This window comes from Pseudopodoces humilis, chromosome 8 (genome assembly GCF_049639895.1).
Source record: "Pseudopodoces humilis isolate 2021_Gansu_Grassland_sample_001 chromosome 8, ASM4963989v1, whole genome shotgun sequence".
Taxonomy (NCBI): Eukaryota; Metazoa; Chordata; class Aves; order Passeriformes; family Paridae; genus Pseudopodoces; species Pseudopodoces humilis.
Window position 1 is genome coordinate 17,739,844 of NC_142207.1, and position 16,054 is coordinate 17,755,897.

At 37.5% G+C, this 16,054-nt stretch overlaps 1 protein-coding gene across 1 annotated transcript in view; it reads right to left on the bottom strand.

The window, feature by feature from the left end:
• LOC148183846 (uncharacterized) overlaps positions 1–16,054 on the bottom strand; it is a 77,209-nt gene that overhangs the window by 57,397 nt on the left and 3,758 nt on the right. Inside the window, exons 3-4 of the mRNA XM_088058640.1 lie at positions 14,060–14,123; positions 7,059–7,104 (exon numbers count right to left, since the gene is read on the bottom strand). Coding sequence (XP_087914766.1) covers positions 7,059–7,104; positions 14,060–14,123 — 110 coding nt within the window. The remainder of the gene's footprint in view (positions 1–7,058; positions 7,105–14,059; positions 14,124–16,054) is intronic.

The following is a 16,054-nucleotide window of genomic DNA, read 5'->3' on the forward strand; positions in this document are numbered from 1 at the left end:
ATATTAGCAACCCCACTCTGCATTTTACTTCACCATGCCTGAACTTCTTACCTGGCATCCAATACCTTAGCAGTGCAAAGACAAGGACCAGATTTCACCCTCTTTGCTCACGGGCAAATTCATGTCAGAGATCTACTCTAGTGCTAAAGACCTAGATGGGGTTGAGAACAGGAAACAAAAATACAGAATAGCTCAGGTTTCAGCTTTATCCTGTGAGGCACAGAACACACAGAATACTGGAGGATATCAGCAAGGTCTTAATAACTACTTTGGCACACTCAAAACTGTATTTTCCCTCCTCTTTGCCTCCTTTGGGCTGAATTCTCTGTGGATACAACTTTTCTCTAGTCTCTCAGCCTCCTTTGGGCTGAATTCCTCAGGGATCCTCCCTCATGGGGAGTTCCACTTATCTCAGTCCTTATGATTCGAAGAAAACTCCCGAGCTCGTTAGAATCTTGTTTCTTGTGTTTATTGAAGGATCCTTACAAAACTTAACAGATCTCTCCAGGCTGGTTGCAAGGTTAATCTTTGCAATTTGGCACATTTCTTTCTTCTGATGGTACAAACAAGGTCTTGTGGCTCACTTTGCATCTGATGCACAAAATGGCCTCGAACTATGCAGTTCTTTTATCTTTACACCTATTTTTACCCAATTAAGAGTAGACACGTATATTATTTTTCTTAATGACCCAATGACCCATCACCTCTGTGATGCACTGGGGCATTTTCTATCCAATCACTTACTATTACCCAAAAACCTCTAGGAGAAGAACATGAAGAAGAAGAAGGGACAAGGGACAACACCCTAAATCCTCCATCTTGTCTCCTATTCTCTAAACTAAATTTTTCACCCAGTGATTAAAAAAAACTTTCTAATCTACACACTTACACTTTTAGCTTTTTCTATCTAACTTTAACATTTGTTTTCATGTATCACCATGAAAACATGCTCATGAATTTCATATTATATGAAATTCAGTGTTTTTCTAGATCTTATAACTAAGTATCAGAAACAAGGGCACACACTCTGTATTCCAGACTCCAACAAAAACACTAGATTACTTGTTAGCCTCTGATTTCAGTTGAGATTAAGTTTTTAAAAGAAGATTGTGAAAAATTAGATTTGTTAATTCATTTGAGGAGGGTATTATGATTAGCAGGAAGTATTTTGTAAATATCCAATGGATTATACTTTCTGTGGTCACATACTGTTCAGTTATGTAGGCTTGGAGAGACTGTACTGAATGGACTACATTTGGTAATCTCCAAACCACCCACAGCAAGTACTTAGTAGGATAGAGTTGGAGGAAAATAGGAAAGGGACAGGTGGACAAAAACCTCTGACATTTTACACAAATAGCAACCTCAGTGTGGTTTGCAGAGCCTAAAAGCTGAGTCAAAGAAGAGGCAGGAAGAAAAGTCCATTTATATTTGCCAGAATCTACCTTTTCCTTAAAAGGTGCTATCTAGTTAGCAAGCCCTACCATAAGCAGTGTCAGCAAGAAGCATCCCCCCTTTGTCTAAATGTAAATATTGTAACTCTCAGGTTTGTTTTAAAGATAGGGAAGGGGAAATAGAACAGGGAGAGCGAGCACTCCAAAACAGAACTGTTACAGCTTGGCCAAAAAGCTTCAAGACTCAAGTACCTATGATACACACCCATACAAAGCTAGTGCAAACAACCATACAATCACGTGACTAGATACAGCATATGTGAAAATCCAAACCCTGGGTATGCTTGAGCTTTGCTTTTCTTATGTAACTCATCACAGTCTCCTGTATGAAAATGCTCAATCCCTTGAATTTCACTAAAGGATCTATTTCCATAAAACACTTATTAAAATTACAGATCGCTCTAATTCATTATGTCATTAACTAATGTTGTTGTGGCTGGATTACAAACCCAATGTCACCTCTACATGTGATGCACTGGGTATCAGTTGGATGTTTGGCTCTGTGCCTGGCTACAGCATAGGAGACCCAAACCTTCAAAGCTGGCCTCCTTTCCTCCCGAGAGAGTTTCTCCTCATCCTTACATGGCTCTGCTATGCTCTTATTATAGGAGCAGAATACCTAAAACCTCATGCAAAGACAAATTTCTACCACCAGAGCCAAAATAGAAAGGAACTAAGTAGGCAACATATCAGTTGATTAAACTCACATTTCCCTTCACATTTTGTAAGCTACATGCTTTGCTTATGCATGCAGGAAATCCTTTTCAATCTCCTTTTTTTGTTAACTGCATGCTCCATTTTGGTTCGAACACACATCACCCTGTCCAAGCTGATTTCCATTCCACTAATACTCTAAATGACTAGCTTATAGTAAGCAACTTCTTGGACTTGAAAGTTTTACATACAGTGAAGAAAAGAGAACTAATTGTTTTTATTTTCAAGTCAATCAGCTAAAATTACATGTAATTTAACATGGATGTTTCTTTAACCAAGACGCAGAGGAAAAAAAATAGATCTTTATAGAAGATATAGATACTATTAGAAGCAATATCAGAAGTCTGCTACTACTGAAAACAAAAAGTTGTGTTTATACTTAAAAAAACATTTTTTTAAAAAATACAGGTACACTTACAATAGAAAAGTCTCCATCAAGGTTCACAGGAAAAAATATATGAAAGCAGGGAAATTGCAATTGGAGTTGAAAGTAATCTCAAAAATGAGAGAGAATACCCAAGAAAATCCCACCACACCAAAAACTCAGTTTATCTTTTTTGTTTCTTCTTCTCTTTCTTCTGAATGTGTATGAAATCTTATGCTAGTGACACTTGCACTATCTTTATATACTGTTAAACATAACCATCATAATTTTTCATTCATATCTATATTTATTCAGGCAATGAAAAAACTTATCACATAATTAATGCTTGATTTAAAAAAAGATGCATAAGCACTTAAGTACTGCATCTAGAACAGGTGATTAAAGGCATTGGTAAATTTTTTCAGTAGCTGAACTACCACAGTGTACCAAATTTACACATTACAACTGAAGTACCAATTTGAATATTGTCCCAAAATTATAAAGGGGAATGGTGGAGTACTTTAAAGACTTCTTTTCAGACACTGTCAGTGACACAGAGAGACAATACAATCTAATCCTACTGCCACGATTTGAATAAAGCTGAAATATAGCATTCCAATTAAATTCATAATTTCATTAAAAAGTAACATCAGCTGGTAGTTACAGCAAGCCACCACAGCATTTTTCTCCCTATCATGATGGAGTCTATGTGTTCTAGATCTAGAGGCCTATGCCACAACTTGTGCAAGTACAGTCAAACAGAGTTTCATCAACTGAGAATAAGACTTCAACAAAAGACGCTTGTTTTGTTTTTATAATAAGCTCTTAAATGATTGAAATTTTACACTTATCTTTATGCAGATTTTTGATAGGCTTTTTCTTTCTGTTGTTGTAACCATGACAATTCATAACTATAAGATAGGTTTCCATTTAAAAATATCCTCATTAACATAAACATTATCAACTTCAGTCAGATTTGATCTTTCTGCAGGGAGTACAACCTTCAAGTTATCTATAACTCTCTCACCTAACTACATTTTCGTACCCTAGCAAACCAAATAACTGGTTTAGTGATATATTCAGCAACCAGGATTTAAGAAACTTCCCCAGTCAAGTTTTCCATGGCTTTAAATGCATATCTACTCAATTTTCAGGATCTGCTTTAGCTTGCCAAACTCCTGCAAATCCCTATTTATTGTGCCAGAGGGACTTAGATGTGGGTTTACTTTCATAAGCTCACTTTCACAAGTGATATCTGACACCTCCGAGAAAGAGGCCAAGTCTAGCACCTTGGGCTTTTATCTAGCTAGATCAGCCTAGAACCCACAGTACTAACGGCCCAAAAAAGGACAATCTTTTATTAGCTAAGGAAATTTTTTGAATTACTGTGTTTTATCCAGAGCCATAACAGTGCAGAAAAGAATTTCTTCCTGGCAGCCACTAAATTAAGCGCTGTTTCCAAAACTGATTAGGTGAAGAACGGCAATTTTAACACTTGCCTTGGCTTTTGGTGTGAGGTGGAGAAACAACAGACTGAAAGACAGTGTCACATTGTAAATATGTGCCTTATTGCACACACACTAAAACCTGCCAGCTTAAGTGAGATGTTTTTCTCCTTTTCAAGGAATTTTAAGAGACATCATTTTGATTAAAACCCAGGTGAAAGTTGAAGCCATGAGAGCAGAGAACAGCCCCTAGTCAGAACAGCGAAAAACAAAGAAGCTGTTGTTCATAACTGCTCTGATCTCAGGTCATGTTAGCTTTTTGTGGCATTAAGCAACAGCTGCTTAAAAACTGTCTTTCTGCCAACCAGGGGGACAAAATCACAGCAGTGTAGATCATTACTTTTCTGATAACACTAAAAAACCTAGGGTACAGTTGAGCTGCTAATAAAGCCTGCACAAGACATTTTCTCACACCCCACATAATCCCCTGGTGTGTGTTCAAGGCACAGTTACTCCTTTTTAATCATATATTACCTGTTAGCAGCTCTTAGTCAAAAGATTCCCACTCTCTCTTCCTTTGCTTTATAGGAGGTAGCTATCACCCAGTCTTTTACCTTCCTCCGTCAATTCCTGCAGAAAAATCTCACCCTCCAATCCCCAAGTCACAAATGTCCCTCTCTGCTCAAGGACCATCACCACCTATCTTCTCTTGACTGCTTGCCCAGGGCATTTGATTCTCTCTTGAGGCAGAGCTGAATGCAGTCTTTCACACCTGCCTCATTCGTGCTTGTGGACGCACTGCTCAGCCATCTGGGAAGGTTTCTAGGCCCCTCTTTTGGGTGGAAAGAAAGTTGTTCTTTAACACCTGCTTAACTAAGTACTACTAAAGCTTGTGATCCTTTTGGATTTTCGCATCACTTTTTCATCAGTAAACCAAGTACAGATCCATGACCTTCCTCCAGTCTCTCCCGCACTGGAATTTCTACTACGATAATTGCCACATTTTATTTCAATAGGATTTTTACTGCTATTAAATTTAAACCAAGTATGAGTTGCAAATTGCTTCTAGCCTAGGGCAGACACATCTTACTCCAGGGCTTAATACTTTATTTGACCCTAGTTTGACTTTATATCAGGATCTACAAGACTAATCAGATGGGTAGCTTCAAAGAAGCACTAGGCATTAGCTTTTTAGGCCCTTTTCTTAGAAATTTTTCCTCTAAGAACAAGCACAATATGAACAGTAGTCAGTTTAAGAACAACAAAGATTGTTTCCACAAGCTTTTCCTTTTCTCCCAGACAGGAATGTGATTCAAGGACCTGCAAGGCCTCTACAGCAGTGACCTCATCTAAGAAATGTTGCACATAAGGCAGTAACACAGGTACTACGAGGCAGAATATCAGTGTGCACAAGGCACTTAATATGTGCAATACTTGATTTGTCCTCTTCAGAAATTCTAACCTCCTACAGAGTCAAGAAAAAACACAAAGTGCATCTATCATAAATTTGTCTATAAGCAGCAATACCGTCATATTCTGCATTTACAGGAAACTCACTAATGGAAGCGGACACGGTCCTTAAAAGACCTGAAAGCTTGGGATCTTCTCATTCAGTTTATTTCTTAGCATCTGGAAAGGCTATAAGAAATCTTTCCTTTACACATTTTTGACCCTTTTGCCAAAATTCATACACTTAGTATCTTATGTACTGTGATAGATGAGGCTCTTTTCCACCTCTGTTTGCATGCCATCCCTAAAACTCATGACATTATTAACCTCTGTTTTTTAGCATCTAATAGATGTCACTAGAAAAACAGTTTTAATAAATGCATCCTGGAACATTCAGTTTGGAGCTAAGGTACCATGTGTGAAAAGGAAAAATAATGATAAGTGATAAATGGGATAAAGATTTTAGGGAAATTTTATTGTATTTAATTAATCTACCATTTTTACTAAGTTGCTTTCAAGTGAAATGGCTTTTTACCAACTCCTTTTGAAAAGGTTAGAAGGGTATTCCCTGAGCTACAATCATTAGCATATAGATGTCTCTAAGTGTTAATTTCTGTTTTCACTGAATGAATGTAATTTAAAATGAGGCCCTTTCAAATCAGTTAACTTTGGCCATTTGAGGAAGATAAGAAAAACGGACTCAAGTAGGAACCCCAGGAAAACCTGCTTCTTAAGGATAAATATATGTGACTATTTAAGAGTCTCCATTGCCACATGCTGCAAATGATAGATTTCAGGAAAATTACGAGAAAAGGTGGATGACAGGATTAAAGTCCTTCCACTAGGTAATAGAATCCATTAATAGGGTTAACAATAACAAAAAAGAAGGGTTATTTTTACAGTTCATTTTTAAAAAGAGTTGAAAACCAGCCTAGAAATTACTGTGCTGGCAATTAGTTTTATACCTTCAGCAAAACATGTTGAATTTCTCCTCCTTCAGTTTCATGCAACAAAGGAAGAAATTTAGGACATGATCCATCTCCTAAATTAATGAATAATATACCAACTCATCTTCACCTGGATAAGGCTCAGGACACTTTAGAGGTTTTAATTTAAAAATAACGCAGTGCATGTTCAGTATGATGAACCTCTGACACAGATGTCCATGCAGGCCTGCCTCATGCCCAAAAAATAAAGGGTTTCTCTTCAGCAGATTTCTAGCATATATACACCATAGAACATGGTTAATAATGACACAGAATATTTGTATTTAAATGTACCGCATTCTCCAACAAAAAAATCATACCTTCACCAGAACATAACTTTTCTGAAATTACATTTTTCCCCAGAGATGTAATTTCTTGCTTCAGTGTTCTTAATTCATGGGAGAAAAATAAAGAAACAAAGAAACAAGATATCAACTTCAGCCTTGGAGAACAGGAAATAAACATGAAATATGGGAAAGTGATTTGTCCTAACCTACACAGAAATTCTGCCTGTTCTAGCAAAGTTACACAGTTTTGGATTATATTTAATTTGCACATACTGAAATGATCATTGCCATATTCTGGTTAAGTCCTCAGAAAACATGTTTGCTCTGAACCTATTAGGATGTGGAGAAGTCAGACTTACCACACCACTTCCTTGACAGCAGCAGATCCCTCAGGTGTGGCAGGTGCTAGGAAGGAAAGCAGAAAGACCATTCTTTTTACCCATACAAGATATGATTATATTACAGAAGGAAACAATGCATTGAAAGTCAAAAAACAGGAGTAAGAGGAGAGACTAATGCCTTGTCAGCCCACTTTTCAGAAAGGGAGATCAGCAACAGCCACAAGATTGAGTCTGATAGATAAAATTGAAAGTCAGACCATACACACATCAAAAATACAATCCAAAAAATTAACAAATCCCTGCTTCTACATTATTGCTCATCAAGAGACATTATTAGAAATCTTCCGAGTTATTTCTCTTTGCCACTTCTACAAGATGCTCCATTAAATCAAGTGAAGATTCTTGTTGTAGGCTGTACCGGATGGATTGGTCAAGAGAGAAGTCAATATTTTTCCTTACATATAATTTTTCTCTTGTTCCCTACTTAAAATTCAAGATCAAGTAATTATACTCAAATAGCATTTAGGTTGCAAAGTCATGTAATATCCTGAGTTAGAAGAGACCAACAATGATCATCAAGTTCAACTTCCAGTTCTGCACATCCCCAGAAATCACACTATATATCAGAGCATTTTCCAAACTCTTGAACTGTCAGACTTGGCGCTATAACCACTTCCCTGGGGAACCTATTCTAGTGTTCAACCACCTTCTGTGTGAAGAACCTTTTTCTAGTACCCAGCCTAAACCTCCCCCAGTGTGAATTCAGGCTATTCCCTTGGGTCCTAGTGTTGGTTACCAGGGAGATTAGCCCCTGCTCCTGCACTTGCCCTCATGAGGAAGCTAAAGACTGTAATGAAGTCTCCCCTAACCAAAAAACCAAGTGACTACAGCTGCTTCTCATACAACTTCCCCTTGAGACCATTCACCATCTTCATAGCCCTCTTTTGGGCACCCTCTAATAGCTTTATATATTGTTCTTATATTGTGGCACCCAGAACTGCACACAATATTCAAGGTAAGGCTGCACCCAGAGCAGCGTAGGACAATCCCCTCCCTTGCCTGGCTGGCAATGCAGGGCTTGATGCAGCCCAGGACAAAGTTGGCCCTTTTGGCTGTCAAGGCACTGCTAACTCATGTTCCATTTGCCATTGACCAGGATCCCCGGGTCCAATTCCATGGGGCTGCTGTCCAATCTGTTCTGCAGTCTATAATGTATGCACAGGGTTGCCCCATCCCAGGTCCAGCACTGCAGAATCCAGTACTAGTCCCTGTTAAACCTCATACAGACTGGTGGATGCCCATCTCTCCAATTTGTCAAGATTTCTTGGCAGGGCCTCTCTGCCCTCAAGCAAGTCAAGAGCACCTCCTAATTTAGTGTCATCAGCAGACTTAATATACCTTTGAGTCCTGCATCCAAGTCAACACTCAGCAAGGGAGGAAATAATGCATTAAACAAGCCCTGACAATTACACAGGCATGCAAGACAACTGATTTGAGTTCAAATGAAGTTCTCTTCCTGGGAAAGGTAATGTCAGTGCAAGCTTCCCCCTCTAGATACTCTAGACAATGTGTTGAGATCAGTTCTCTTGCCTCAGACTTCCTTCTTCTCTACCAACAGCCAAAAGACAGGCCAGCTGATGTCAGCTGTAGTATGGATACAAGACTATTTGGACTTGGATTAAGACCAGCAACATGGTATATGAAATAAACTGAACAGATGGTAAGAACATTCAGCTTCGATATTCTTTTTTATCCTGGTCACTTTTCTGCATCAAAATATGCTGATTATGCAAACCCTGAAAATAAGCCTTATACTCTTCAGATAAACAGACATACATTATGCAATCTACTATTGCAACAGCAAATATATAAACAGGCCAACCCCTAGCTGACATTACTATGACTTGCTGCTAATAAATCCAGCTTGTTTGAATAAGTCATGCAGTGGAACTGCAGGTATTCAACTCTGGTGTTGGATGTGAATTGGCTACAGGAGGAGGGATTTCACATACACAGATTCTTCACAAGATTTCCTAAATTTACACTGTTTATGAGCATTATCTACACTGCATATTGGCTTCAACAGCCCTCCTCTTATGAATAAGCAGAGTTTACATGTAAAAGGCCAAGTGAAAGTTCTGAAATCACCTCCTAGTTACAAGCTTATCTGTGCTATCCATTGCACATCCAGTGCTTTAAACAAAATCTAAAAATCTATTTTTATCTTGGTTTCTAATCTGAAAGATAGTCAGAAAAAGTGGTATACTTTTTACTCTCATTTGCATGCCTAAAATTATATTTTGCTTTGTAAGTTTTCCTGCTTACAGTTCCCATAGTTTCAAAAAGTTCAGTAATTAAATTCCTTCACATCATCCCTTGTACAAAAAAAAAATTACTAAAAAGCTCCTATGCTTTTAGCAGAGCTGTAAATAAAAAAATGCCATCATAGTCTATTTTTTTGCAAGGCTCTTCATGTAAGTAGAATCCTCGTAGTCTGTTCTTAGTGTGTATGAAACGTGCACAGTCTTTAGAAATGCAGATAATCAAAAAAAGAGCCACTAGGGAAACAAAGTAATAACATTAGCTAATGCCACACAGTAATGTTTATTTAACAAATCTGTGTTGCGTGCCTGACATTTCCCCTGGCATCAATTTATTTTGTTTTGCTTTTCTCTGATAGTAGCACAAATGCATTTAAAATGTAAACTTATTTTACACCTACCAAAGTGTATACACAATGTAATAAAAACATATACATCCTTTTTAATATCTTATGGGAATACATACTGGAGATGTGCAGAAAGCCCAGCCGCCAAAGTAAACGATCTAGATTATGGAAAATGTTCATTTTTAGCTCTCCCAATAGCTACTAAAACTGCAATTGTCAGTGCACTGTACATCACTGCATTATGCTATTTATAAAGTGCCACAATGTGACAAAATGATGCTATCCATCAGGATCCAATCTTAACTGAAAGTGGCAGGGGAAGTGGTGTGGATGGAAAGATATCTTCATAGACCATTCAAACTGGCAGTTTGGAATAGTTAGAAATGGCAATTTTTAGGAGTTTAATTTACTGGTCATTTGTAAAAGTGTATACAAATGATTCAATGAACCAAATTAGAAGAAAAAAAAAAAAGTTTCTACTTTCAAACTTCCCTGTAATCAAGCCATCTCTTCCTCCACTTTCCTTCCAGACCAAGTTCATGCAGCTTCATTCATCCACTCACTTCATTAGAGTCCTAGATTTATTGGCCTTTCTTTTCAGGATCAGTACCTTTCTTGACTTAGAAAGCCAGCCTAGACAGTTGTCCTGAAAAAAAAAAAAAAAAAAATCCTATTTATTTTCCCTTTTCCTTAATATCCAACAATCTTTGCTGCCTCACTGGACTTTTTCAAACACTAACAACCCCAATTTTACATCTTCTCTACTAAAATATTCAAGTTGTATCAAACAGCAAGGATGACACTGAACAACACACCAGGCAGGATGACATCCTCTCTCTTGTGTATACCCATAATCTACTTCTACAGTAACAATTTTTTTCTTTTTAAATGGAAGATAAAGTGTCATTAAATTCAAAGTAATGGGGAAGAAAAAACCCTGAGGCATGCATATGCAAGGATCGGTCAGCAGTCAGATACTACCACTGTGAAAACACCAGTTCGATTCTCAGAGATCCGAAAAAATAAATAGTATTAAAAACTGAAGAAGAAAAAAAACAAGGGAAAACAACAAAACAAAAACAAACAAAATATTACATGGTTTTGTAAACCCAAATACTCACAAATCTTTTCTTTTAAATGCAGTTCTGATTACCTCATTAAAGAGCCAACAGGAATACAAAAAACGCAATGGAGACAGTTCAACTCTTCAACTGGTCTCTTCCAGCAGAGTTTCACCCATATCTTATAAAGTAACAATTGCTGAAGTAAAGCACACACTGCCTCACCACTTGTTGCTTATAAACATCTGGTAAACATATCAAGAAACATGTTTAAAAAGACTCAAAGAACTTTCTCCACATAATGAGAAGTGCAACTCTTTGCCTGAGAGGGTGTGGAAGTCAAGAGTATAAATGGGACCAAATAGCTGCCAGCAGTTCATAGTCCAGTAATAACTAGTTAAGAACAGACAAGATGAAGCCCACCAAAAGAAGCTCTCTAATTATATACTGTTTAAAAAAGGAGACACAGCATTTTGGGGATGAGGTGAGAAGAAACCCTTGCTCTCAAAGTAGCTGTTCCAAAAGGCAAAGGGTACTCCTCTTTTCAATTTCTTTAATCTCATCTCTTCAGTGCTCCATTGTGCTTTCTCCATCTCTCCTTCAGAACCAGTCAGCTTGCATTTCCACCTCTGACAATCATTAACAGTTTTCCAGATGCAGGAGTATGGGGCAGAAGGTTTCACAGGAAAGAGGATGCATCAAAATTATTCTTTGACCCAAAGGAAACAGTAGCCTTTAATTCACTTGTATGGGCCTATACCTCCAGTTAAAAGCCAAAGTACTGAAAAATTAAAGTAAGCTAACTGGAAAACTAGGTTTAACAAGGAACTGTACACATCTAGGTAGTTTTCACTAGATAAAAAATCAATACTAAAAGGATTGTGGTTTTTTAAACTATCCTTAAGAAAATGGGCCTAGATATAGAATCTATTCTATAACATAGAACTCTTACTGCTATTATTTCCACAGCAGAATCTGGAAGAATATACTAGGATATGCTGCCATATGGTCATATTTGCTTAGTTCCCCAGCTCCATCTATTTTCTTCTCCCTTATGAGGGCAGCTTTTGTTGCACAAAAAAACAACCCAAATCAAAACCAAACAAAAAAACCTGCAAAACAAAACAAAAAACCCAAGCACAACAAAAACAAACAAACTCCAACAACAACAAAACCAGAACCAAACCTACAAGCCATTACATGGAAAGATATTAGTCTAGGTATAATGCATGACAAAGACCTGTTGGCCTATATAAAAACATCATTGTTTGCTTATTTAACTGATAACTTGTGTACATGGCTGGAAGAAAAAAATAACATGAATGCTTTCTCAAAGACATACCATGCTTTGCATTATAGTAATGAAAAAGTCTGCACATAATAGTCACAGTTAAATGCCATTAAATGTACTAACAGCACACTGACACATTTGGTACACTCCTATGCTCTGTTAGTATATACACAGTACATCAGTTTTACTTACAATATGTCTTGCTGTATTGTAATTGTACCAAGAGTCCAATACCTGTACATGGTTCATGGAATTATTTTTGAGTCTGCCTTCTTATAATAGTTTAGTTAATGTTCAGTGAAAAGCAAACAGAAAGCACACCTCCTTCTCTGACCTCAGTGTACCACACCAGCATGATTCGTTTCCATCTATCACCAGGAACAGCAGTAAATGAATTGGCAGTTATCTCAATTTTTAAGTGGAAGACACCTTAGTGCAGGCACCTACTTCTTTGGTACTCTTTTTCACAGTTTCATGTACTCCTGCTCTCTATTACCTCTGCAGAAAGCCCTAGTCTTTTTTGGTTGGCAGAAAATTTTCCACAAAAACTTGTAATCACTATATTTATTCCACATTCATCAACTTGACATGATAAGCCTTTACTGTTCTTCCTTCTAAAGATGTTTTTTCCAGCACAAACACCAGGCAACACAGAAATGTTTAGGTCAGACTAATGTGTTACTGGCTGTAGGCTACAGTATTTTCTTTCCCTTCAGCCAGTGCAGCTTATCCTCATACAGCATCAATCTAGACCTTTCTCTGCCACTATTTTTTTTCCTAACTTGTTAGTTGCCCTTGTCTAGATCTGTCATTGCCTCTATCCCAAGCTCAAAAACTTGGACAGTAACATTCAAGATTTCCTATCAGGTGGTCATAGTGTAATCATTACATGATTTAGGAAGTATCAGCTCAGAGCAAAGCACAAAAGCCACTACACTACTTGAAGCCTCACTTTTTCTTGGGTTTCTACTATATAAATAATCTCATAGGATCACATAGTAAGCTAAATTGGAAGGGACCCATCAGTATCATCAAGTCTAACTCTTAGCCCTGCACAGAACACTCCCCAAGAGTCACCATGTGCCCATGAGCATTGTCCAAATGCTTCTTCAACTCCGTCAGGCTGGTGCTGAGACCACCTCCATGAGGAGCCTGTCCCAGTGCTCAACTGCCCCCTGGGTGAAGAACCTTTTCCTGATTTCCAACCTAAAACTTCCCTGACACAGGTCCATGCCATTCCCTCAGGTCCTGTCACTGGTCACAAGAGTGATCACTACTTGCCCCTCCACCTCTCCTCATGAGGATGTTGAAGACTGCAATGAAGCCTCCCCTTCTCCAGGTTGATCTCTGCTGCTCCTTATAAGGCTTCCCCTCCAGATCCTTCACCCATCTTCACGGCCTTCCTTTGGACATTTTAATTTGGATGCATAAGTTTTGGTTTTGACTTCTTATTTTTCAACACCAGAAAAAAATAACAAAACAAACCCAAAAAACCCCAAAAAACAAACAAACAAAAACCACAGCCTACTCAGATTGATGGTTGTTTCCTGCCCTGTTCATATCAAAGACACCAGAACGTGTTTCAAATAATAAAATTGAGGCAGCAGTCTAATTCAATACACAGGAAATTAGTAAAATGCTGGGATTCACTGAGAACTGCTGCTGACACACTTGATTGAGATAATTTAATCTTATTCCTCTTCTCACTACCCACAAATAACATATAGTATAATGACAGATGAAAATCTGTTTGAGACTAATTAGAGATAAAGAAGTGCTTTGTACAGATTCTCCTTTACCAGATGGTTTCCACTAATATTCACTAATAAAAGCCTGTTTGAGGAGCTTACATTCAGTTAGATTTGAGGAGGCAAGAAACAGCACAACTATGTCTGCAATTAATTTCATTAGAAAGATTGTGTCAGTACTATCCAGGAGCTCTGTAGGTTTTATGATTTCCATTACTCTGTGCAGATTTATTTTCTGCAGTTCAACATACCTGACAGCCTTTCTGTAGCAAAACTGGTTTTTTTGATTGTGAAGACAAAGTCTGAACTGGAGTCCTGTAAATATACAAATGCGCACATATTAATGTGACTCCTTGAGGACAGTACTACCACTGCCTTTCATTTGTCATCATTTTAAACATACTATCCTCTTATCAAAAGTTTTGAACAACTACACTATGACAGGTCAGTCAATGTATCAAAACCTCTCTCAAACACTCTTTCTGTTGGCAAGGTACTGATTCATCTCAAATGCCATCAAATTATTTTGGCATCCTTTCTCTGTCTCCCCTGTTCCTTGTTATATCACTGGCCAGAAGGAAATTCAGAGAAGTATATTTTCTATGAAAAATATTTTAATTCAAGTAGGAGGGAAAACAACATAGCCCTGGCCATTTGTCAGAAGATCTAAGGTAACATACATTTAAGCATGAATAGCAAATCCTTCCCGAAGTATTATCATGTAGAACCTAGAAGTTATTTGCTAAATATGACAAAATACAAGTAATTAGATTGTACACACACATTTTGGATATGAAAAATAACCATAAAAAATACCTACCTACTAAAAAAAAATAAAAAGGGACCCACCTCCCCTCAAAAAAGCCAAACACAAACAAACAAAAACATACTTTGTGTTTCTTAATGCCCAAGAACCATTTCAACCCCTGGTCTTGTCCCTTGCTCAGATCCTCTCCATCACCTGATGACTTTTTGCCATCTTCCTGTGCTCTTTCTGGTGGGATTTCTGATTACTGATCTTCACTTAAAATTATTCCATCTCCTAAATACCATCTTGGTTCCTCCCACACAGAGCATACAAGTGATTCGTTCCTCCTCCTTCCTCCCACACCAGTGAGAAAACAAACCTGAGGTCAGGACTGATTGTTTATTTTGCCTCAGAATCTGCATCCACAGGCAGAATACTCCTCTCCCTTTGTACCAATTACACTTCTACAAACTACATTGAAACGAAGTCCCTACTTCAATGAAATCATCTTAAATATGGGTGTACCTTGAATGTCTTCTGGCAGAAAGGCACCAAAAGAAGAGATTGTCTGAGATGATCTTGTGCTGTCTGTGAAGACTATTACATGTCCAGATAGAGTAGGAATAGAACAAGAGAACCTCTTCACCAAACCTACTGCTAGAGCCAAGCAATTTAAACTCACATCATGATTCCTGGGAAATGGAAATTCTTTGCAAGAATACTGTACAGAGGTATAGTTTATGGACAGGTCATTTTATTTGTTTAAAAAAAGAAATGAATGGAATTATTGAGTTTAGTTGATACTTTGAGCCTGTATGTAAACTGTATTTTTAAAAATAATCATCTGCATTATGAAGTTTGTGACATCATGAACAATTCTATAATGCACTTTTTAAACTGTCCCAGTTATATATGTGAAAAGCAACTATAAAAATCAGAATGAATGAACAATTCTTAAATTAGTACAAGGGCAGAGCAACAGCTTTTTTCAAAAATGGCTTTTATGCTGAACATGTTTGCAGTTTTCAAATTTATGGGTGTAGCTGTCAACATGTATATTCACTTTTAGAATACCGTCCTGGCTTAATGAGGTCTCCTGGAATGATTTCTTTTAATAAAAAGTTAACATGCTTACATATGTAGTTTCCACCTTTCTACTTTTTTTTAAAATATCTAAGCTACTCTTCAGCAGCGATTCCACAGCAAAGTTTAAAAGTAAACTTCACATTCAAATACTTCAACACTTCATAGCCAGCTTCCAGTAAAACTTTCAAGTAACATTTGTCAAAGCTAACTCCTAACAAGCATAGATCCGTTTCTTCAGCTAGAAACCTACATCAGAAGAGAGTCACAGGACAACTGCACCTTAATTACAATTATATACCAACACACCAAATGATGCCAAATTAGTAAATAGAAATAAGATTTCTTACTAGTCTCTTCATCTTTGCTCAGGCCTCATAATTGCAATCCGTACGATGTGTACACCTCACTTCTG